Source organism: Temnothorax longispinosus, chromosome 7, assembly GCF_030848805.1.
Source record: "Temnothorax longispinosus isolate EJ_2023e chromosome 7, Tlon_JGU_v1, whole genome shotgun sequence".
Classification (NCBI taxonomy): Eukaryota; Metazoa; Arthropoda; class Insecta; order Hymenoptera; family Formicidae; genus Temnothorax; species Temnothorax longispinosus.
This window is the reverse complement of record NC_092364.1, coordinates 19997462-20019484: the sequence shown is the minus strand read 5'-3', so window position 1 is coordinate 20019484 and position 22023 is coordinate 19997462. Positions and strand designations below refer to the sequence as shown.

Sequence of the window (22023 nt, the reverse complement as noted above, 5' to 3'; positions counted from 1 at the left end):
AATTTATTATATATATATAAGATGTGTATATAGGAAAATGTATAATACTGATTTATTTTTTTAAATAAAATGCGAAGAAGCGGAAGGTTAATTCTTCATAGACACCCCTTTCAAGGAAATAAAGGACAGAACGGAATCCAGCGCAACCTCGAAAACGTCCGTACCAGGAAGCAGGAGTTTCGGAGCTTATAAATAAATACGCGCGAGCGACCGTCTGGCGAGGATTAAAATTGATTTCGTGTTTATAAGATGTCGCGGATACCTTTCTGCGCGATCCCCTTCTGCGTTGGAACGTCGCGGCGCGTTCCAAGAGGAGCGCATCGCGAAGGTGGAGACGGAGAAAGGGGGAAGCTTACCTTCCGAAAATAGCCGCGATTTAACGTTGGGTTTAATGTGCGCCGATGCTGTCGCTGGAGCGTGCGCGGGGGATGCCGCGCCACCAAATTAAGGTGGCATGCAACAACGGGGCACCGGGATAATTGACCCCCCCTTTTGCCTTTCAGTTTTATTAAATTTTTGTAAGATTCAACGATACGAGAAGCGGGCTTGTAAAACGCGATATTATATTAGTTGCTTTCCATTTACATCAAAACTCAGATAATTCTCACTTGTGATGTCATTCTGTCTTTATTATTCATTAATTGCCAAAAAGGATGGAACGACGTCACAAGTGAGAATTATCTGAGTTTTGATGTAAATGGAAAGCACCTATTATCTAACGATATTTTTTCAACTTCCCCCGGTCGTTCACCGGGCAGTCTCATGTGCGATAACACGCGGAGAGAGAAATTGTCTAACTACTTAAAGAAAATATTCGAAAGAACACAGACAATTACCAGAGGAATGAAATTAAGATTGCATTACGAGAGATATGATAAAAGCTTTATAAATGGGGCCTCATTAAAAGTGTTTGGGGCAACGGCCGGAGATATCGGAGATAAATGTGGACGGCAGAGCCGGGATTCCGAGAGAAGTCGTAAAGGCGTCTAATCTGAATTTTTCTCGCGACAAGTTTTACGCAACAGCGAGATAATGCGGCACTTTTGTCCGTTCGATTGTGCGATACCGCTTAAAAATTTTTCGAGAGAATCGTATATAGGCGTCTCCCCGCGGGGGATCGTAAATTTTCCCGGCAAACAACTTCCGTAATATTTGCAAACGGGACAACGGAGAGAGATCGCGAGAGTTTCCCGACGAGATAGATCAGATAGCCGAGTCAAGGATATACGCGTGCCAAAGTCCTGTCGTTCTTTTTCCCCCAGTTTCTATTAATATTGTGTCTTCTTAGCATCGCGTATCGTTTTCGGGCGAATCTGTAATTTCTTATCCAGATCCAAGCGTCGCGAGATAAGACGAGCTCATACGATCGATCTCCCGACAATATAGACACAATTTCGCGGACTGGCGCGACCGGGACTAGATTTTATCGGTGTGCGGCTTTTCCGCGAGATTGTACACAGGCAGATGTCGAATTGCGGCGAGATCGCGAATTTTCCTGGCAAGACGAAATCGATCGATCCGGACGCTCACTTTCGTTCTATCTCTCCTCTCTTTTAGCGGCCGCCCCGTTGTTCCGCCGTTTTTCCGCGTTCTCTCGCTCCGGAGTTTCATTTCGGCGGCCTCCCTTTCGCATCTCCGATAGACGGAATCGTTCCTCCCTTCTTCTGGCACCGCCGGCGCGGCGCGGCGGAGCGAGCGAGCGCATGCTAAGCTGGAAGAAGCCAATCTCAGAAATGAATATGACTGCTGCAAAATTCACGGAACAATCCGCGGGATGCTGAATGCGACTTGTTTGTCTGTTTGTTTACGCGCCTAGTTCCGGTCCCATCTATATGCACGCGCTGCATCACTACCGGGCCGCCGCGCGCGCGAAACCGACCGGGGTGCAATGGTTAAGCGCGTCGGCCTCTCGTTCGTTTCGGCGAAAAACTCGCGTTCTTCGCATTCTCGCCCGGCTCTTTCCGGCCAAATAAGTAATAAAGCGTTACGGGGATTCTCGTGCGAGTCAACAGTCGGGACTGAAAATGCCCGACGAAGGGTGCAGAGGGGAGAAGGCCGGAGAACGTTACGTTACGCTCGCGTACCTGCATGCGCATTGTTCCCCTCTCATAATGAGAACATTTCTTGTCGAGTTGAGAGCTGAGCCGTCGCGTTTAGACATTCCCGATATACTTTGTTTCGGAGATTTAATTATTATTTTTCAATACATACCATACTGAAATTATCGCTCATTTGCGTTTTTATGTATTCTTAATAAATAATAATGCAAAGCAGGCGAAAAGTTAAATGGAAAAAGGAGGTAAATCTGAAATTCAAATACGGATATGTTATATAGAAATTTCGTGGATCAAGAGACACGGTAGTGTCTCGTGCCAAGTACACGCGGAGCGAGACCGACCGTGACTCTTTTATCTAGATCCCTTAAGAACTGCGAACGCGATATTGTGTACGACAACGCGGCGCTCGAGAACTGGCAGCACTCCGGCAAATTCGGTCGGAATTGAAAGAGCGCCGTGATATCAGCGGGAATATTGTGGCTAGACGAGAAGGAGAGGATAAGAGCAACGGGGCGGCTTATAGGTAGCCAAGGGTGGCGGCCGAACTCGGCGGCGGAGAGAGCGGAATCTTCTCGTTCTGAGAGAACATCTGCGCGAGTGCACCGGAAGTGGCCCCCGAACAGAACTGTTTCGCGTGAGGACATACCGTAAAGGGTAACGAATGAAATTTTGAACCGGTCGAATGACGAATAACGAAAAAGTGCGACGTAGGCACTGGCGGATACAACGGGAGCGGGAGCGCCCGATTGGTCGGCCCGGCTGAAAAAGGGTTGGATTTTCGAGTGAGCATCGCGGTGTAAAGGGTGGAGCGCTCGAGCACGCTCCAGCGTGCGTGTTACACAAAACAGAACGAGAGAAAGAGAGAAAGGGCGAGGGCGCTTGAGAAGGGGGCAAGGGACGACGATCCCGGAAAAGAAGCGGAAAAAGAGAGAGGGAGGGAGAAAGAGAGAGAGAAATAAAAAAAAGAAAGAAAATATACGCGTGTGCACGCTCAGCTTTCTCCGCTCGAGTACACTTGAGCTACGAAACCAGCCTCGAGCTTGTTTCCCCACAAGTTTCCTCGAAAGCTTGTTAGCGAGATTCGCCATTTTTCCCACCCCCGCTGACTGCCCCTGCCGATGCTGCTGCTGCTGCTCTTCTCTTCTCTTCTCTCTATGTCCCGTGTACCTTCCGCCTCTTATACGCCGCCTCCATCGTGGTGCCCCTTTTTCTACGAGAAACTAGCTCCTGACAAAAGATCGACCGGGAAGATCGAGCCACCGGCGAATCGAGAGTGCTCTCCATTTCGTGTCCCCCTCTATACATGCCTCTCCGCGCGCATTACGCCCCAGTTATCACGATTCGTCCTCTTCCCCTCCCCCCCGCCCGTCCACCTCATTTTTTTCTTCGCATCGATACCACGGAAAATGCCGACAGCGAGGAGGAAGGATCGCCTGCGTAGAACGCGGCAGAGGCAGGAAAACTGGACGGGGGCTGTTTGCTTTTTTGTTCCCGCTCTTCCTCCTCTGCGCTTCTTTCCCTTTCTTCATGTTTCCTCTATCCGTTCGAGGCTAGATTAGAAGAGGCCGCGGAGCATGATCGCTCTAGTCGGGCCCGAGTAGATTACACCTTTACTTATCTAAGGGAATGAAGATTGATCTTTCAGAATTCCAACGATGAGATAGGATTCTTCTATGTTATGTATATACATAACGGATATGATAATTGTATTCATTCACAAGGTAAAAAATCTAATAGCAGCCGAGTCGGATGATTTTGTTAAAATAGTAAAGATAAATCTCTTTGCGATCTGAAAGTCTCCCTTCAACTTTGAAGATTTAAATCTATTTAATTGAAATTATTTTTATACGATAGTATTGCAATGTGCAAATGAAATGTCTAAATATATATATGATATATAAAAATCATATTTTATGCTAACATTATTTATAAATAATACTTTGAAGGAATAAATAGAATTCATACTTATTATGTTTTACTGTACAGTTAACATTTTTCTACAGCGATTAGTATGAACAAGATTTGTTCACATTTTTATAAATTATCACAATTGGCAAGGCACTTTATTAAATAATTAATCGAAATCAACAAACTAGCTGTTAATCGTTTGAAATCGTCTCAAAGTCTCTTGAAAGAAAACATAATAGGGAAGATATCTCAGCCAAAACTCGTAAGTGGATCATTCAGTGTTTCCCAAGCTCTTCTTTTATATTTCAGACCATCGGACCGTCGTTAAATACTTGGCGCAACACTAAAACGGCAAATTGCTTCTCATTAACGCGCCGCGGAATACCGCGCGGCGATCCTTCTCGGCTACCCAACAATAAGTACCTACCGCGGCAGGTGCAAAAACTTTGTTTAGTAATCATTGCTTCATGCGAGCGGGGTTTACGAGCTTTTACGAGAGAACGGCCATCCGACAGATGTTTTAATATAAATTTTGTGACCGATTTAAAGCTCGGCGCGCGGTAGTGATGTATAGCGGAGGGAACGCACTCGACGGACCGCGCGCGCGGCGCGCGTCTTAATGGAGTTTGCGCGATTGCCGCCTCGCTCGGAGAGAGAGAGAGAGAGAGAGTTTTAATAGCTACGGGCGTTACGAGATGTTATTACCGAACGGAGAAATGCCACAGCAGCGCGCACAAGTCAGGTATAATTAATTGATCTCGCGTTCTCGTGCCCCGGCGACTTAATGCTCCGGCAGAAAACGAGTAATTAAGTAACACGTAATTATCGATCTGGTTACGCGCGTCCGATAAAGCAATTGCAAACGATGAAACGGCACGATGCGAAGGAAATCTTTCAACAGTCGCGGGACCGCCGCGGGATTAACAAAGTTAATTGGGAGAAATTCGCGGGATCGCGTTGATTTCTTTTTTTTTTTTATATTAAAACTCAAACGTTCTCCCTTCACATTTTTCGCATCGTTTGTATCCAAGCGTTAATTATATCGCGAACTTCTTATGTAACATTTATTTCGTTTCTCTGGACGGAATGTTTCATCTCGTCGAACTTGACACCAAGAATGCGTTAAAATGCAAAGCAACTACGAAGACCCTAGAGAGACATATTCGCCTCTATTCACCTGCTCGCATTCGATACATATACATATACACGCTCAAACATATAGGACGTACGCGGGTAAGCGGCATTCGTAACGGCGCCCATCATCGACGTCATTACATCTCGGGGAAAGAGGGTGTCTACTAACTTGTCCATTAATATTAAAGATCCGGGGTTCGACTCGAGGGCGATGTTGCGCGAGCTCGACTATGACTTCGAGAACGGAGTTCGGGGATGGCGCCATTTAACATTTATATTATTGACAATTAAAGTTTCGCGGCCATGATGTATCGCTCAGTTCAGTTCTCTCGTGCTTTCGGATGATCATCGAGAGCCCAACTTTAGATACTCACAACAAGGTTATATTTCCCCATATATACACGTCATGACTTTTATTGCGAAACATTGATCATACAGTGACCGAGTTCGGGAATCGAGAAAGTTAAGAGTGCTTAACTCGAAAGAGGGCGTAAAAAAAAAAAATTGCGACTGTTATTTGCCCGGAGAAAGTGTTCGAAAAAGAAACGCGCGGGAGTAACGGAAGCATTTTTTTTTTATTTCTGTAAAGTGCCAGAGACCATCGGGCGCCCCGGGTCCGCGCGAATAAATCGTCAATGCGGATTAAAAAATGTCTCGCGTATTTGGCAGGTGGTTAAGCACTAGTCGGATATATACTGGTATACACGCGTATATATATACGCGTCCGCCGGCGCGATGCAGCACGTGGGCCGCGATCTTTTCGAAATAATTTAGGGGGACGGAATCCCCATGCGCGCACGCATGTACACGCATCTGCACGGAGTTATTTATGATGGATTAGACCGGGATTTAAGCCACGACTAATTTATGTCAGGCCACGGGATTGCGATTCTCAACGATTTTCTCCCCCTCCCTCCTTCCCTCCCCCACACCCCCTCTTCCGCCACTCACAAATTACGTAGCCGTGGGCTCTCGTGATTTGCGTGCCTCTCGTTAAGACAGAACGCATCGGATAAATGTTAATTCAGACGCGATACGAGGCGGCGTGTCTGGAGTACTGACCCCGGAATCGCGTGGAAGAAAAGTTTGCGCGCCCTGCTTCGAAAGGGTTGCGTATTGAGCCTAAAGTTTTCGCGATAAGATCCCGTTAATTTATCGCTGAAATTATCGCTGTAGCTTTATAAAAAGGAGAAATTACCTTGTTATTTATAATTTACCAACTTATTTCACTCTATATCGGTTATGTATTTTGATTTATTATCAGGAATGCGTTTATTTAATTTAGTAAAACCTTATGACTCTGTATCTCAGAAGTGGGGAGAGAAAAGGGGGCAATATAATATTATTAATTTTAACATCATGTATATTATTCTAACTGTAAGAAAAACGAACTTTATAACTTAATTAAAGCTTGTAATATAATTACTCAAAGATAATGCAATAAAACAATGTTTTTTTATTATAAAAAATAATTTTATATAAACTTGCTTGTTTTGACATAAGAGTTAAGAGATAAAAATAAATACCAAGAGATCAATGTTAGTTCACATATGTTCTCGCTTAACTGAGTTTATATCCATATTATCTAGTTTATTTTCGAGACGCGCAGTCTGAAATTCTGTTTTCCTGGAGAGAAGAGGATTTCCGATCTTATCCTCCTTCTCGTATTCAGACGGATGAAAGACGAAGGCAAAATCACTACAATAATATTTCAAGTCTTACAAGTCTGAAGAAATAAGTAGAATACTCTCTCCGGCCTATTTATTTCTTCGCTCACTTCCGTCTCTTCCTTGCCTATCCCTATATCCCGTCCTATCCGGATCAATGACACCGCGCGCGTTTCATTTTTATTCCGTCCTCTGGCTATCCCTCCATCGCCCTCCCCCTCCGCTGCTTCTCTCTCACCCCTTCTGCGGCCCTACGTCCCGATATCTCGCCGGCCATAAATTACGCTCCTCCTTTTATTTGCACGAGCACCGAACTTAAGTAACTAGATCCGAAGTTCACATCGAGGGGTTAAACGCCCACGGTACTCTCTCCTTCGGCACGGCTGCGATACGCGGCGGAGTAGTGGACCCACCCCTCTCGCCCACTCTCATTCCGAGCAGATGCAATTGCGTCGTCCCGCGGGGGCGAGAGAGCGTGTCGCACAGCAGCCGGACCAAGGGGTCCAATAATGGCGACTTGAATAATACAGGAACCGAGAGAGAAAGACGGAGGGAGAAGGAGAGAGACGGAGGGCTATTGCCTGCGGAGTCAAATTATTGTCGCCGCCATGTTCCTTCTATATTCGTGCGAAATTTCGTACGTTATCGCGATGCACTTTCTACCTAAATTGCGGAAGACTGGAGACGGATCGAAAATTCGAGGTAAAGGTCTCGTTCATTCGGTCCGGATATCTCGCTCGCGCCGCGGATTTCGGAAAGTTTATCCGCGATAATATTCGATCCGGGAAGTTCTCCAAAACGAAGATCCGATAATCGGCAAATATTCGCGAAAATTTCGATCGGAGGTAATTGGAGAACGGCACGGGCAATGCGCAATTGCTTCGGTCGCGCGCTCGCAGCTTTTAGAGAAGAATCACGAAAATATAGACATTTGGCGGTTGATACAAACAATACAAAATTTCCAAGCGATATGTATCCTTTCATCGAAAAATGTATGATTTTACGTATTCTCTTTCTGCAGTTCCTTTATCGATACAAGACAAATAAAGGAGGATATAAAAAAATAATTTTATTTTATTATTCGGAAGCAAATATAATTTCAGAACTATACTAATCACTTACTCAGCAATACATCTTTCACTGTTAAATATTAAAGAATGAAATTTAAACCAGCACCTTGAGTAAAGTAACATTTTGTTATCTTTAACTGCCATGTGTGTCAAAATTTATTATTTTAACTCTATTGCTTTAGTTACTAATTTTAGTAATTAACAACGTATTGAGTAGGAGCAGTGGTGACCTACGGGAATGATTAAAAATTGAATATAATTTGACGAATTCAACAGTGTCCGCGCGATTTCGAGCTTCGGCGACTATTCCCGCTAACCACATTTCTTTCGATATATATTGCAATTCTGAAAAAGAAGGAATAATAACATTGCTCAACTGCCGTTTAATTTCAATATTAACGTAGAATGAATGTCTTTTGTAAATAACTTCTAAAAGAGATCGAAATAACGATCGCACGATATTATATACGACTTGGCCGTAATAGCATCGCGCTAATCGCGACCGTTCCAGCGCGAGCTGCGAGCGAGGAGACGAATAAGGTGACCAAGGGAAGAAGTCACTGGGGAAGACTCGTTAGACTCTGAGTGATCTATAGGCCAAGATAAACCACGCGTTCAACAAGTGTGCGTCGCCGATAGTCTATCTATAGTCTGCCGAGCAGCACGGCGCGAGGTACACACCACGGAGCGTCTGACGTTTTTCCGATATTTCCGGAGAGAGAGCGAGAGCCGGCGCGGCGTCCGCGATTTCGATTAGACGTCGCGGAAGATCGTCTCAGGAGTCACGGGAAAATCTATCTGATTTTACGGGGCAATTGCGGCGAAATTGCGCGCGCGGGAGTTGTAACGCGACGACCATTGAAACGCTCGACATATTCCCCCTCTTTCCCCACCTCTGATATTTATCAATCCAATACGTCAATCGCGCCGTGCCTTCCGGGCACTGCGCCGTTCTATGGAGCCGCGGGTCGACCGCGAGCTAACAAGGTTATTGTTCCTTGATGAATATATGAACATTTGCGCGGTTAATTACGTGCGCCGCGAAAAAATGTTACTGGCCATACGGGAACAATGAGCGCGCGATCGCAAAAGCGAGCGCAAATAACGAGCCGGCCGCGTACAGCCCAAGGAAGGAAAAAAAAATTGCGCCAGGTAGGCGAAACGGCCGTTATTGTGTAAAAACAAAAATCGCCGAACGCACTCTCGACTCCCGCTATACAGTTACAAAAAACCTGATTGTTCCAGCCGGCAAGTACCTTTGAAAAAAGGAGTTCGCGGTATAACGATGCCCCGGCAATTTTTCATTTTTCTCCCCTTCGCTATACGTGTTTCTGCATAACTTCAAAATAATTCGGTAGGCCAAGCTTGTTATTGACTTCTTTTCAAGTTATTTGTCAACCTTTGTCAAACAATTCAGTTCCGGATGTTACGGTGTTATTATCGGAGTAATCGGCGTATCAGGATCGTGCGTCTCGAGGGAAAAAAAAACAACGGAAATTCGCACGCGTAACGAAATCGTTCTGGAAAATTGGAAAGTGGACGGGTACAAAAGAGCGGGTGAGAGACAGGAGTGGAAAAGAAAGGGGGTAGAACGCGGAGAAAGAAAGAGGAGGCGGAGGACTGAAAGAGAAGTATCCCCCGTACAGCCTAACCTGGCCTCTTCGTTATGACAATATATCTCAGACTCCAGGGAAACATCGCCGAAGGAGTCCCGAAGGCATGCTACCAAAGCTCGCGGCGGCCTCCTTTGTCGGAGATTCTTCGGGCGAGAGGAAGAGATGGCCAGCAGGACGAGGGGTCAGAAGATGCAGCTTCACTCTTTCTTCTCTCTCTCTCTCTCTCTCTCTCTCTCTCTCTCTCTCTCTCTCCCTCCCTCCCTCTCACGCTCGCTCGCTCGCTCGCTCGCATGCCCTCTCGACGTAAAACGAGAAATACTAAACAAAACAGGATGCTATTAGGTTTTTGCCGCGCGCCACTGAAGCCTCCGTGTGCCGTGCCCCGCCGCGCCGTCCGATGATCCTTCAGGCTACCAACGCGCCGCGAGGTTATTATTAACGCGCCACGAGGATTTGGCGGTGCCGATCCTCTCGATCGCTCGAGAGGTTTCGCAGAAAAATTCATCTTGCGTAATGTGAGCGTTGTGTGCCGGCGTTGTTTCGACGCGGGGAAACGGGGGAAATAAGTTTCGACGGGGGGGGAGCGGATTTTATAGACGCGCTCCGGCACTCCCGCGAATTCCGAACGATCGAATTAACGAAACGCGCGGTAATCCCGATTTATCCCTTCGGCCAGAGGCCGTAGCGTATAGCGTCACCGGATCTCGGGGCAGGGGGAGGCTTTCGCGAGGGGATGACACGTCGCGCCGAAGGGGAACACGTTATCGGCGGCGATGCCGTTTATTTTTACGAGACGGCTAGGTCATATATTACGGTACTCTTTATATGGGTCTTATAAAAAAAATATACGAGGACCCGGGAGTAGCAGTAACTAAAGTACGACGAGATGCGCGCGTTCGTATTGGCCGCGACGCGCCCGTCGTACCCCATAAAGCGCTTCCATACGTCGCGGAGCGAAACACATAACGACGAGATCGCGCGCCCTTATCCCGTCATCGAATCTCGCGAGTAATCTACCTCGAGTCTCCGACGAGCAGCGTCTCGATGTTGCGCCACATCGCCATGAGTCTTTGTCTTCGCGTAAAGTACTCTCGGATTTGAGAATTCCTGTGTCTTGAAAAAAAAAACGAGTCATTACGGAATAGCCTTTTTTTACTTTTCGGTTTGTCGAACATGTATTTGACAATGGGCAAGATAAGAGCGCGCAAACCTGAAGCAAAACGTATAAGATTCATAAAAATTATTATTAATTATAAAATTCCGTCCATTATTTATTTTGTATTATATCGGCGTATCGGTCAATATTTATTAAGCATTCCGTTCTTATCGAAATGTTACCGCGTGTTACGATCATCGCGTTACGATCGTGCGTTAAAGCGCGGGCAAGAAACTAGCCACGGGCGAGCTTACGACGATGACATAGCCGGCCGGCCGGCGTTGCTCGCAATGTCATCGCCGTCGGCGGATGTGCTCCGTCCGATAAAAGCGCGGTGCCGAGAAATAAAGCGCAAAATCGTCGTTCGGGTCCGGCTTGACCGTCGTCCCCGGGTCGTTTCAGGAGGAGCCGGATAATGGCCGGCGCGGCGGCCTGCCGACAGCGACGAGACCGGGGGATTATTGCGGGGTAACGTTAGAGTGTTAATACCAATTTTAATCGCTCGTCGTAAAGACGATGCGCGCGTGCAACTATAACGCACCCGACCGGAGACTCGCGTTTGGCAATAAAGACGCTTTTATTAAATCTGCCTCGACGGCGGCGGCTGCGCACTCCCCTCGCCGTCTCTCTCTCGCCACCCGGGGCCCCTCTTCACCCTCGTGCTCCGCCGCGTGTTGGTTTACGGCCGCGTTCTTTCTATTTCTTTATGAAGATCGTGACGTTTCAAAAGACAGCGGCGTCGTCTTTGTCTCGATCGCTCGTCTTCGTCAGTCGAGAGCAAGCACATCTTTGTCGCCACCGCATTTTTGTCAATCGCCGAATAACAGGTTTACCCTCGGAATCTGGACTTGTAATCCGCTCACCGAGAGCTTTCGTTTATCGGCTTGTCAGCCAACTCTTTGCCTGAGAAAATGCCATTCAATACTGTATTTGTAATCTATTGAATCTCCACATATTACATTTTTAATATGTATAATTAATAATAGCAATTATTTAACACCGTTCGCAGTCCGCAAGTATTTTGAACGTCGTTCGGTAATTGAAATCCCATTTATGTATTTACATTTTATTAAGTAAAACTAAAAAAATTAATCGTCTTTAGCATTTTTTTACATATCAATTTTTTTTAAATTTTAAGAAACTCATTTTCCTTGCAGCGTAACTTGTACCTTCAAATATTTGATACACAGCTTATTGCGATAGAGTTAAAATAGGCTTTGTTGCAATACAATTAAGAAAATGTCGCAAACAGTACGCTAGATTTTCAAATTTACGCGTAGAACGAGAAGGAGCGATAAATTGTTCCCGCTCCTCTCCCTTCGGCTAGGCCGAGAGGAATCACCCGAGGGTGCGCGTCTAATTCTGAAGCACGTTAGATTCTATGGACGGCGGTGGCGGAAAAACGCGAGTGATCGATAAATCGAGTGCCCGCTCGAAATGGTAAACAAAAGCTGAAAATAAGAACGGAAGCCCTCGTTAAACCTCATTAAAACCGGGATAGTCATGCTCGAGGCACCCCCGGAATTAATGCGGCGTGTATACGGCGTGGAGGGGCCCTCGCGTTCCCGTAGCGAGAATCGAAAGCTTCGAAAATTCATGACTCGCTTCGGAGATACGGGCCTCCGGTCCGCGCAACGGACATCCATAATGACGACGTTGAAATCGACCGTGTTAGCTGCTTTGATAAACTATTTGAAGGAAAGGAAAAGGAAACGAACGCGTACTTTCGCCGACGACGAGAAGAAAAGCAACGGGGGGGTTTTCTCTACGAGAGACCTACGCTAAAACTCAATTCTTGAATATATTTCGCGATCGTAATTGATAGATGATAGATGATAACTGTAGGATATCACTGCAATTGCGGTATCTAAAAAGCGATCGATAATTTGAGTTGATTGATCTCGTTGATGTGCATCTGAGCATCTCCCGCGCCATACTCGTACGCGTCGTTAGTTTCCACGATCGCGGATAAGAGTCAAGTCGGCTCTCCCGGGATATTCTTCAATTTAGTCGGTAGGCTACTCTTTAATGAGATCGAATGAGATAGCTAAGACGTTAGTGGTATTCTCTGGTAGAACGACCGACCTGAAGCACTCGTCGATATAGAAACCGCGCATGCTTATGATTTAAACGAAGTTAAGACTAACGCGGTATTACGAGGGGCAGTAATGAAAATTATATAACTCTCATAAAAAAAAAGAATAAAGAAATAACGTGAGATCAAGTCCACGTATGCATATTCGTTTATTTTCTAAAACCGCAATTGCAATGTATATTTAAAATACTCTTATTATTCGTTTGTCTATTTTGACGGAGCGACATCGATGCCACGATATGATTAACAAAAAAAGTCTAGATAACATTAAATACTATTCTCGAGTCAATCGAGAATAAAAATCAAAAATGTAAAATAGATGACAATTCAAAGAAACACCTGTCTCATTTGTCTCGTTTTAACAATAATGCACAAGCAAAATCCGCGGCTCAATGGTCGGAGTATCGTCCACCGGAATGTATATTAAATATCCATTGTGCCGTGCGGATCGATGTTAAAAGCGAAATAGACGGTCGATACTTTCCAATATCGGCGTATCGGTGACCCTAATCGGCGGATTCGCCACGCGCGCCGATATAGGCGGGCGATTAATCGCCCGAGGGAACGGGTTTGTCGGAAATGAAATATCTGGGTAGAAAATCATGCTCGGCCGTAAAGGATCGACCCGCTCTCTTCCTCATTTAAGATTGTATAAGGGGGCACGTTGTCGCTACCTATACGCCACGCACACCGTAGGCGGTGCGGCTCGCGTAGCCATTACCGCCGGGGCTTCCTCCGATCTCGCTCGCGGCGCGGCGCGTCGGCTCGGCCGATCGAAGGGGATTATTCGTCCATTATGGATTCATGACTATCGACGACTGTCCGGCGCGTCGATGAACATTCTTCAAATTTACGCCGAAAATCCTCTTCGACACGGCCGTATTCTCGATCGTTACCTGATTAACGTTACCCTGCCTGGCGATTAAAGTTCTACTTTTTTCAAATTATTATTACGGTGAGAATTTTTCGAGCGCGATAACGAGCAATATTGGTTTAATAACTTGGCGAGTGTTCGAATTAAATCGGTGTAGTAAAAGAAGATAGTGAAAGAAGCGTTTAAACGTAAGTTATAGTCGTTGAGGAAAAATATCTGACTTTCATCTCAAATCGATGACAAATACCATCTTTAAATAAAATTTAAAATATTACAGACAGGGATGGGAATTTTATTTATACATTCGCTGGAGTTGCGATTTCGTAACTGTAATCGACGCGGGGGGGGGGGGGAGGAAGAAATCTGAAGAAAATTTATCGATAACTACGCGGTTGATTCGGGATTCAGCGCACATTGATGATAGGAATTTATTGCAATTATTTCTCAATCGGTCCGCCTTTATACGAACCAAACCGCCGGGTTGTTGTTTCCCTTTCGGGAAGACAGCCGGTCGGGATGAATCAAACATTTCGTGATTACGAGACTGTATATATACGGTTGCGGTTTCCAATACGTATCCTTGAACCCGCCCGTTGAGTGGCGTTCAACATAACTCGCGTAATAACTCGCTACTTACGTGCCACTTTAGATCCGCGCGCGCGCGCGCGGCAACATCTCGGGGGATGCTGCCGTTCGAATAATCACGAAGAAAGCCGTATAGCGTTGGACCGTATTCCCGGCGGGCCGGGATTCCCTTCTCGCGTGATGCATCCGCCGCCGCGTTTTCGCGAGTTATACCGTGGCATCAGCGCGCGATCATCGTGTCAATAAAAATAATCGACTGTCCAGAACTCGCGGAGGACATTTGTCTGCGGTGGAGAACGCATTTGTTTGGCCGGCCGCGGCCAAACGGCGAAGTGCTCTCGGAGAGAGAGAGAGAGAGAGAGAGAGAGAGCGAGAGAGAGAAGGGGGGGAGTGCGATGGAGAGACAAGTTTGCCTTCGTCTCCCGGAGGAAATTACCGTAGATAGAGATGATGCTTGCAGGAGAATGCATTCCCTGATCGTGCGCGCGCGCGCGCGCGATTGCACGCTAATGATATTATAAATCTGGATAAACTTCTCAATTTTGATAAATAATAACGACATCTTTCCCAGGTCCAACGCGCTAACTTTAAAAATTTTCTTTTTAACACGCCGTTGTAGACCTATCACCTGATTGTGAGAAGAGATCTTTATCCTAAGGCTCTATAATTAAAAAAAAAGAAAGATCTCAAATTAATACGAGATTGGACGAAACAGTTATAGGAATGATCTTCAATTACGCTTTAGAATTGATATAATTTTTTAAATTATGGATGATAAGACCTTGTGCGATTATTTCTTTACATTAATTTCTCCTAAGCCGTTTCAATTGATATTTTTATATTAGTTTAGCGCCCGCAAATTAATTACTATTTAAAAATTGCGAGTAGCTGAAACATAAGAATAAAATGTCATCTGGTGCCCCTGGCTTCTTCCATAAGAAAACGGAGGCGTCGATAGGCGTTCTTGGCAGTGAAAGTACTGAAGATCTACGTTAGGAATATGCGCAACTGCGATAGTCAGAAGGTTTAATTAAACGCTAGTATACAATCGCTGAACTTAAAATGTATCATATTGCTATCAAGATATTTAAAGAGCGTTAGAATAATTAAGATGATTTTTAGATATTGTCACGAGCTTTTTCGTATTCGTACTTCTTATTTATCGGCCGTTTTCATCGTGCGGTCAGATTATAACCTCACAAAAAAAATTGATCAAATTCAGAGATTAAACGGTTAAACATAAGATTCAACTCGGCATTACCAAGGCGAAGTTCAAGAAAATTATTTTTACCCGTTTACTAGATACAGCGTTATTTTCACAACTGCTCCTGTGTCTATCGGAAAAAAAGGCAAAAGTTAAAAATCATTTTTAAATGATCTTGAATCGTATCTATTTTATTGGTATGACTTGGGTTGGTTCAAGAAGCAACCTCGGTTCAAAATATTTCAAAATATTCATCTAAATGAATATTCTAAATGTTTTTATGACTTAGATTAGCCAGGGTTTACCCCCTCCCTCCGCCTAATATTTGTTTCTACCAATGCAGATTAACTTTAATTTCGGTTTAACTTACTTTTTATCTTTTTCTAATTCTCAGAACTTAGAGAGATTAAAGTTTATAATCTGCATTGATAGAAATATACATTGGTAATCGCGTCATACGTTTTTATCTCGGTGAACGACGAGTTAAATACGAATCTCTTGATGTCCCGGTTTGTTTATCCGATAAAAGATATACATTGCAACTTTGACTCACCACCAGTTGGCTTGCGCGCCGCTTTGCCACGCGACGATCAGCAAAGACACAAGTAGGTAGCTCATTGACATGACGAGCGTACGTTGCGTGCGGCGATCCCGTGTGGACTCTCTCTCTCTTTCTCTCTTTCTCTTAACTCGACCGCCGAATCCTCAAAGTCGAATCTCCTCCGTGGAAGCGCGAAGGAGAGGAGAGATTACGTGGAATCGTCCTTGCCTTCTCTCAACCTCGCATTCTTACATGCGTCGCCGACGACGGTCCGCGTTTCGCATCGTCTTCTCCACGAGCGCGAGCGCGAGATATCGAACGACGAGACGCGAGATCGTCGACCGATCGAAGATCGCGCGCGAAAGTGGGAAAGAGAGAGGAGCAGAGCGTGGCCGGGATCGAGAGCGATCTCGGAGCGCGCGCCCGGAGCGGATCGACACCCCGCGCGTACCCGCGTCTCCCCCTTCTCGCGCCGCTCTGTGCCCGAAAGACCGTGGACTTTCTGCAGACGAAAGTTCTCCAACTCCGGTCCCTCGTCTCGTCTTACATGTTTCCGGCGACGCGCGGACCGAATTTCGAATGCCGCGATCGCGACGCGACGCGATGAATCGAATTTTGCGCGGCCGGAGCCGGATCGGCCGTAAATCGGCGAGTAAGTCGTTTCCGCGCGCCGAAAGGTCTCGCGGCTTCGAGCAAGCGATCAAGCGGAGATCTGAGGCCCCTCAAGGGAATCTTAATCGGGCGGAACTTTGACGCCGCCGATGAGAACCAGTCGTCGTGTCGTCGACGCACGGTGAACCGCGAGCGGAGCGGAGCCGACGCGAGGCGAGACGACGCTCCGTGAACGTTCGCGTACGGACTGTGGTGGCCGGTAGTCACGAGGAAAAGGGCAACGGGGCTCTCACGGTGGGCGGAGTCGCCGCTCGTTCGCGGCACGCCGATTGGCCGCGTCGCCGAAGAGCCACCGGAGGCTCCACTCGCGCTAATTAAGCATTTCGGCGCACCGGCGACGGGACGGTGCCGGAGCACGTACGCTCGCTCGCTGAGCTCGCTCGCGATTCGTTCTCCTCGACTCGCGCTTGCTCATCGAATCCGACTTAACCGGTGAGACCCTGGAGACTGTCCCCGCGTTACGTCTCGCGTACCTACGTCCGGCCGCGCCGATTACGCGTTTTCATCGCTGCCCTTATTGAGATGGGAGACCATCTCGTAGGAGCGGACATTTAAAAGATACCGCTCGTCTTCCTTGGCGTATTCGTAATAGGGTGAGGAAGGGCTATTTGAGTTAGTTAAAGAAAAAATCGGGTACAAAATTCTTCAAGACAAGGAGGCTCTTAAATTTTCAAGGCTTTTTGGCTTTTTGTCTTGAACATTTTTGAGCCGATTTTTTTCTCATCGTCGAAAATATCATAATCGGGTGGTTCCCAATAAGACAACTTTGATAAATATGGAAATTAACTGAAAACAAAGATTGAAAGTAATGATTATCTTTCAGATTGTTAATGAAATAATTGGTGAGTGTAACGCGATTCTTTTCTGTTTAATGATGCTAGAGGAAGTGAATTAAGTGATTAATAACGTAGGTAGCCACCTGGATAATTATTGACTCTTTTTTAGGGAAATATACAGATAAGAATTTCGATCCGCGATTTATTATTTTTGATGGAAGGACTTTGCTGACACAAGCAAAAAATTCATCTTTACTCATAATCGGTCGGTGCGTAAATTTGTTCAAGCAATAGAAAGGACAAATGCGAGTAATCTTAAATATTTAACTTTCTATCGCTTAAATTATTCCTTGCGGGTTTGAGAAACGTTCAGTAGAGAAATGAGTGTTAAATAAAGCTGCGTTATAAATTCATATTTCCGGAAACGCGAAATGGATTTTTATACAATAACGTAACTTTAACTTTACGTTAATTTATACTTTTATACAAAATAACGTACACGGCGTACAGCGCGTACATTATATTATTTTATGTTATAAAAAAAGTTATATATCGATATAATACAGTTAAAATTATTCCTCGTCATTACGATAATGATGGAAATAGGAGATTCTATTTGACAGAGCAATCGTTTCGTTATTTCCTGCCAGTCACGAATAGCATGCATTGTTTAATCAATATTGATGTATCGCCATCCAAATCGAATTGATTTCAATACATTTCGGTATCTTCAGACAGACATAAACTCGTTTCTAAACAACACACAATTGCATCGAGTGTTTACATATCACCATAAGAATTGTACATAATTCTTCTAATTTTTTTAGAACTTTCATATTGGATCTATACCCTGCACTTTATAATAGGTCCAATGAATTATATGTAATTACGAGTATTTCATGATTAAGATTAAGATCATCTTGAACAATAAGTTTTGGTGATAGATATTCAAATCAATGTCGCTATTTTCCGGATTGTAAATTTTGCATTTATTACGCGCTTGAAGAAAATATTAACGATTTTTAATCTACGATTTTCGATCATTACACATCTTGAGACTCATATTGTACATAACGCATAATTTATAAAAAATATCATAAAATTAACATCGATTCGATATAGTCTCGGTACTATTGAGATGAAGATTTGGACTCGCCAAAATCATTCTACTTTCAATTTTTATAACAGCATTACGAATTGTAAACTACAAGACAAATGTCCATATCTACCAATGCAAGTTATAATTTTAATCCTGGTTTAACTTACTTTTTATTTTTTTCTAGTTATAGAGTTAGAACAAGATAAAAAGTAAGTTAAACCGAGATTAATCTACATCGGTAGAAATGGACAATGGACAAAAGTGATGCATGTGCCGTGCGAAATAATTACGATAATCGATAGAGCGTACTATATATTAGAATAATTTTTTGAAACGCCGCAATATTTAATCTTGAAATGAAAATCACGTTTCATTATTTACTTTAAGCAAAAAATATACTGACATTTAAAAAGCCTATGTTTTCTGGATACACAATAGTATAATGGAATACATTTATATAGATTATAATTACTTATTGACGTAAAATACTTATGTAATTAATTGATTGAATTTATAGTAGTCAAAACAGTCGTCCGATCAAAATCAATTCGAATCGAAAGTTTTTAGGAAAATAAAAAATAAAGTAAATGGGTATTATTTCGGTTGTTGGAGTAATGCAGAGAAAATTATTTTGCCACGTTTTTTTATTATATATAAATTGTAATTTTTTTTTAATACTCATTTGTCATATTTATATATTATGATATAATGATTTATAACATTAGCAATAAAATAATTATCTTTTTAACATTTTTTGTTAATATTTACGATGTCAAAATTTCCAATAGATCAACTATTTAGAAAAACATGCTTTTTACGTCTTATGTTCATTTTTTCATAATGATATTTTTGTCAATTAATATATTATGAGGCTAACGCTGCCATCTGCGGGTCTGATAGGGCAATTTATTACGAGCAACGGTGGGTAAGGATTCGGAAAACATGTGATTATATATTTAACAAAAATATTTTCTGCGCAAAATTATATAACCCATAATAATGATAAATTATTACAAATAATTTTAAATATATTTATAAATGGATGATCATCAAACAACATCGACATACAAATCACAAAAATGTATATATTTTCTTCTTTGCAGAATTATATATTATGTAATATACAATATATTACACAATATTTTGACGCCATTAACAATGTTAATTTTACATCGCGTTTCGTTAAGCGTAGTATAATGTGTTTTTATTCAGAAAAACTTTTGATCGCAAAAAGGAATCCACATCAATCTAAATATAACGATACAGTATTTATTTTAACTAATATAAACAGTAAAATTATCTTATAAGTGAGCAATATACATATATATACATACATTTAACAGAGCAAAAAGTCATCTCTCTGATAGAAGTGCTTTGGTAATTTGAGCTATAAATGTCATATACGCATCAATTTACATTCAAGGCACTCTCACCGCATGGACAAACTCCGACACTGACATTGACAACTCATGTGACGAACAAAAATAATAATTCTTTTTTCGATTAGTTAATTAAAGCAGCAATTTAGTGTCATTAAAAAATCAAAACAAACAGGGATATATCACATGCGTTGTTCGAAAATGTCTTGCGTGGTCATACAGCCCCGAATTCCGCTTGTCGTTGCGATGGGTTGTGATACAAACCGGCCATCGCTTCCTGCAACGCTCGCAGGCACGCGACGTGCGCTCTAAATCCACCCGCTCTATCGACCTGACACTCGTTTCGTATATGCGAAACGTATCCGCGAGCCTGGAGCTCCCGCCAGTTAGGCGGCGACGGCCCTTCTATCTGCTGTCGGATAGGCGTGTAAGAATAGAGGGGTCCTTCTTCTACCTTTGGCACCGAGTAGTTCTGATTTGCCTGATTGCCAAATTTAATTCCCGTGCTAAACTGAGTCGCCCTAACGGCGGGAGATACGGCGGCCTTCGCCTCCTTCTTCTGGGTCTGTATCGCGGAAGCGAACGACTCCACGATATTCTTAGCATTCGCGTCGGAGAACGTCAGCTCGTCGATCAGAGCCTCCTTCTCGCGAATCTTTTTCTTCTTCGCCTCGACCTCCTCCTTCGCAAGCTCTAGCCTCCTCTCCTCGTCCTTCTGCTTCTCCAATTCTATCATCTCCTCCAGCTCGTACTCGCTTCTGCCGAGCTTAGATTTACTCTTCGCTATTTGCTCCTTGTTGTCCTTCTTATACTGCTCTATCTGCTTGTTCGTTTCAATTACGTCGATGTTATTGGCCAGGTTGTATATTATCGTCTCAATTTCCTCCAGATAATCGTTATATTCCCTTAATGTGGCAAAGTCTTCTTCCCTTTTGTTAAAATCTCGCAATATACGCTTCCTTATGTTCACTTCCTTCTCCACCATAGAATCCTCGAACATTTGAACTCTGAAGTTTGCTCTCCTCAGTGGAATCTTGCATTCTGGACAGGATCCGGAGCCTGAACAAATCAATCGTAAGCATCATTGAAATCGCGCTCTCCTCCAAATTAAATGTAGTAAACAATGAATGGTGGAATCAAAAAATCAACCTTTCAGAAAGAGCAGGTCCACGCAGCTCTCGCACAATGCGTGACCGCAGACGTTCACCATCATCTTCAACGACGGATTCCGATATTTGGTGGTTTTACACCGTGGACACGCTTGATCATCCATCTTCGAGACGAAAGAAAGATAAGATAAATATGAGATTTAACAAGACGTCTCTTTAGCTTAGAACGGGTTATGCGCAAATGCAATAAATCGTAACTTACCTTGGCGGCGGTGTTGTTTCTCGCACAAAATTAATAAGTTAAAGTAACTACTCGGTACAATCAGCTGTCACTCACAAACTATATCTAATATTACGTTCCAATATCATATTTATGTAATGTTGCTTACAGCCGCGCACGACTCATGCAACGTGCAACTCCGGCAACATAACCTGCCAAAGATATTTCGTTTCTCGATACACTTACTCTCGAATACTATCGAACCACCTATCGATATAGGCAGTGCTGAGCAATGCGACTTTGACTTTGAAAGAAACAAATTTCGTCGAACAAAGATTTGTTTTCCATTCTCTTGAAATTGTATATTTTTCCACGCGTGTTTACTTACTTTATTTACTTATTTCACCCCTTTTATCAATTATGCAACAGAAAGATTCAATATTATAGTGAGAACGAAGAAACTGCGAACTTAATAAACGAGATAACTGTTTGTCAGTAAAAATATATAATCATACCCAGTCGAATTCGCCAAAATTAACATTAACTAAAAAACTGAATGTTCTTAGTTCTTATTAATAGATTTGTTTTTCTTTAGTTTTTTATTTTTCCAACCGAGAATAGTTTTAACGTTGTAACTTATTTTATTATTTTATGTTACATTTTACCATATATATTTCTATTATTGATTTTATGTTTCATGTTTTTTTTTCTATTTTTTTATTTTATTTGAAAATAATGTACTACAGTTTTTTCCGTACAGGAGAGAATTTTCTCTTAAAATTTACCCTGAAATCATGGCAGTTGTGGGACAACATGTACCACCAAGAATTTTATGCGAGCTATTCTGATTAATATCCACCA

The 22023-nt window shown here is 43.5% G+C and overlaps 3 protein-coding genes across 3 annotated transcripts in view; 1 reads left to right on the top strand and 2 right to left on the bottom strand.

The window, feature by feature from the left end:
- The window catches only part of LOC139816717 (protein Wnt-4), a 38221-nt gene extending 21447 nt beyond the window's left edge, over positions 1 to 16774 (bottom strand). Inside the window, exon 1 of the mRNA XM_071784422.1 lies at positions 15920 to 16774. Within this exon, the coding sequence (XP_071640523.1) occupies positions 15920 to 15990 (71 nt within the window). The 5' untranslated portion in view covers positions 15991 to 16774. The remainder of the gene's footprint in view (positions 1 to 15919) is intronic.
- Positions 1 to 22023, top strand: part of LOC139816724 (neurotrimin) — a 64346-nt gene that overhangs the window by 17759 nt on the left and 24564 nt on the right. The window lies entirely within an intron of this gene.
- Positions 19704 to 21587, bottom strand: Mat1 (CDK-activating kinase assembly factor). The gene is made up of 3 exons (XM_071783318.1): positions 21205 to 21587; positions 20983 to 21106; positions 19704 to 20892 (listed from the first exon to the last, which is right to left on the bottom strand). Exons 2-3 carry the CDS (start codon positions 21104 to 21106, stop codon positions 20048 to 20050), a joined length of 969 nt encoding a protein of 322 aa, XP_071639419.1. The 5' UTR covers positions 21205 to 21587; the 3' UTR covers positions 19704 to 20047.